The following is a 3,234-nucleotide window of genomic DNA, read 5'->3' as shown; positions in this document are numbered from 1 at the left end:
GGGGGGGGAGGCACCGCTGCCTTGTGACTTGGAAGATGAGGGGCCTTTAGGCGATGTTTGCCGCCTGGGGTTGTTCGGGCTAAACCTCGAGGAGTTTCCCTTTCGAGGGCACCCGTGGGGAAAGTCTTGGGGTGTGGGGGAGCGGTGTGTGCAGCCCCGCAGTGTCCCCGGGCTGAGCTGCCCTGCCGGGGCTCCTGGCTCCCGGCCGGCGGTGAATGAATGAATGAATGGCTCTGCTCTCCCGGCTTCTCTTTTCCCTCCTCACCGCTGCTCGCCCCTCCTGCGGCTCCTGTCCGAGCCCTCCCCGTGTGAGGGCCGGGTCTGACAGCCCGGTGCGGCCAGGGGAGCTGAGCTGCACCACAGGTGGTGGTGGCTTCAGCCCGTCTAGGAGATAAACCTCCCCTGGAGGGCTGGTAGTAGTGCAGTTTGATCGATGCCGGCAAAGCTTTTGTGGCGCGGATCCCAGTCATTCCCCTTTCATTCTGCAGTTAATGCTGCCGTTGGTTTCATTCAAAAGAAACGCGCCGTATAACGTGTTGTGTGATGCTTTTAAAAACACACCCTGAAACGAAGTGGGTCTTAGTTTTGAAAAAGAAAACCTTTCAAAGAGTCTTTCCTAGCTAGAACAATAGAAGGTTTTCCCTGATTTAACACGTTGACCTTTGAGTAAAGTAGCTGACGTGTAGGTATTCTGAGTAAACATGACTTCTGCCAACCCAACTGTCTCTGGGTCTGCTACGTTCAGTTGGTGCAAACAGTCTTGTCTCTGAAGCTGCCCCTGCAGCTGGAGCGTGTGTGTGATTGGACACAGACAAGGCATCCCCACCTTACTACTAGCACAACTAAATATTTGATGTGTTGCGTCATATGTGTTCACAGTTGTTCATATCAGGAGGAGAGGTAAGGTAATAAAAATGCTGTGCCAACAGTTGAAACCTCCCGGATGCTGAACTAGGATGCCACAAGGTTTTGCCGACCCTATTCATGGCTTTCTCCAGCTTCTTTGCCATAGTTGTCCACCTGAGCCAATGTCCACTTCCCCCTGTGTCAGCAGTGGGCAGCGTGTGGCTCCTGAGCCCCGTGTAGCTCCCAAAATCTGCCCCTCAGCACCCTGGGCACCGACTAATCCAGACTCTCAGTGTTGGCAAGTCAGGGCTGATGTTTGGTCATCCATCAGAGCCCTGCATTACTGGAGCAAGGAGACCTCTGAGGAGGTCTTCCAGGGGATTTCCCCTCTGCACAGTTCCTGGATGTCCTTCCTGTCAGCTCTCTGCCTGGCTTCCAGCTGTGTGAGGTAGTGCTGTGCTGGCTACAGGGTCAAAAAAACAGGCAGTCCCTGCTTTGCAGGGTTAAACATACACTCTGTCACTCTCACCTCGACTGGTGTAACAACACTTGTTATCTGGGCACGGGATAAAGTATTCCCTGTGTCGTTCAGTCACTGTAACCATCTGAAACCTGTGTAGTGGCATTCTTTCTTACTCTTATAATTATTGTCAGCATAATAGTTTTAGGGCAATTATGATAGGCTGTCTTAGGAATTTCTGAGTTTTGCATTCAGTGGGATTTAGGAAGCCAAACGCTGACGTGTTTAGTTTATCACTAATCAGTTAATAAATGTTCACAGATTGGAAAAGAATGGGGAAGAATCAGAAGGCTCTTCAAGTTTAACCACTGTTTGGGGGATTTTGGCATATATGTGTATAAATACTTATGAGTGTGATATGTTTGTGTTAATTAATTTCAGTGGGATTCCACATAAGACTATGTAGATTGTGTTTGCAGAAGTCTTTCAGGGACTAGGATTATAGTTTGCTTTTTAAAAATTAATATAAAAGTAGTTGAAAATATTATTATTATTGTTTTCATCTGTTAGTTGACATGTTAAATTATGCAGTATTTATAAACCCTTATTTCTGGCAGGTTTTGGAGATCACATTCATTGGAGAACACTAGAAGATGGGAAGAAAGAGGCAGCAGCCAGGTATGTTGCCTAGCTTTAAAGATGGAAAAGTGTCCTTAAAAACATTCTGTATTGATCCTAAACTTAACCACAGAAAACAGTAATTAACAAACATGAAGGTGGTTTAGGAGAGTGCTCAGATCCCTGGAGCTTGATAGAGGGAAAACACCACCTAGGTTTGATGAATGATGAAGTTCTAGCATGTCTTTGAAGTAAGGAGAAAATGGTTTTTGACTCGTTCTCAGAGTAAAGGATATGGATCTCAAGCCCGCAGACACGTTTGAGTAGAACTTGGCCCCCTCAAATCCAGCAGCACTGCAAGATTCTGTAGAATTCCATGTGCCTGGATAGATGAGGCCTCAGTGAGATGAGTGATGTTGTTACGTCTGCAGAAAAGGTCTGAAAGTTTCAAACTCTAGTGAGCTGGCAGCTTGTTTATGTAGAACTTCTGGGCTAAGATTAAACTCTAAAAACTGTCCCTATAAAAAGGTAAAAAATGACATTTTTACTATTCTCAGAATTCCTTCTCCATTTTTTCTATTTCCTTTCTCTGTTTCTCATACATTGTATGCTTGTAGATTCTGCTTGTATTTTTTAACTTATAACCTAGATCTGGCAATGCTGAGGTGAGCAGAAATTTGTTATGCCTGCCAGGTTTGCTGTTTAATTGAATTTTCCTCTCAAACTGACCATCTGGCGAGTTCTGTGGTGAGTTCTTTGGTGGAGACACCAAATTTACCCGGATGGTGCAGTTCAGAAGTCTTGCAAGTGTTTATAATGGGATATTTTAGCATTTAGTTTATATACCTGTGAAAAAGCCCAGACAATTTCAGTGTTTGCAGGAATAATTGTAGCATCACTTTGCAGTGAAGTAGAGGAAACTTTAAAAAATTGGCTTAGGCAGGATGAACGTTTCTGCTCTGAAACAGCCCTGGAGCAATTAGACAGCTGTAATTGCCCGTTGGATTGGGAGAAACCAAGAAGAACAACAAAAAGGCAAACCTAAAAAGCAGATTTTTTAATCCAAAGGTCAGGAGACGAAAGATTACAGGGAATGTTCGGTTGTGCATCGAGTGAGATGCATCAGGACCGACGGCCTCGGAAGTTCCAAGGACTTGTATTTCAGTTTGTCAATAGCACAGTCCGGACGTGCTGGCGACGGTTTGGGTTTGTGTCCCCCGCGGGCGAGGGTGCAGACCCCGCGCTCATCACACCCCGGGGTGCCTGCCTCTCGGGGACAACCCGAGACGGCGCGTTTAGGCGGGAAGCCC

At 46.4% G+C, this 3,234-nt stretch overlaps 1 protein-coding gene across 1 annotated transcript in view; it reads left to right on the top strand.

Annotated features, from left to right (window-relative positions):
• Positions 1–701: 701 nt before the first annotated feature.
• Positions 702–3,234, top strand: part of TXNDC12 (thioredoxin domain containing 12 (endoplasmic reticulum)) — a 9,047-nt gene continuing 6,514 nt past the window's right edge. The window contains exons 1-2 of the mRNA XM_010004036.1: positions 702–744; positions 1,924–1,984. Of these exons, the coding sequence (XP_010002338.1) occupies positions 702–744; positions 1,924–1,984 (104 nt within the window). The remainder of the gene's footprint in view (positions 745–1,923; positions 1,985–3,234) is intronic.

The sequence above is a fragment of the Chaetura pelagica genome, unplaced genomic scaffold (genome assembly GCF_000747805.2).
Source record: "Chaetura pelagica isolate M959 unplaced genomic scaffold, ChaPel_1.0 scaffold18, whole genome shotgun sequence".
In the NCBI taxonomy this organism is placed as follows: domain Eukaryota; kingdom Metazoa; phylum Chordata; class Aves; order Apodiformes; family Apodidae; genus Chaetura; species Chaetura pelagica.
The sequence above is the reverse complement of the archived record's forward strand: the minus strand, read 5'-3'. Positions and strand labels throughout refer to the sequence as shown.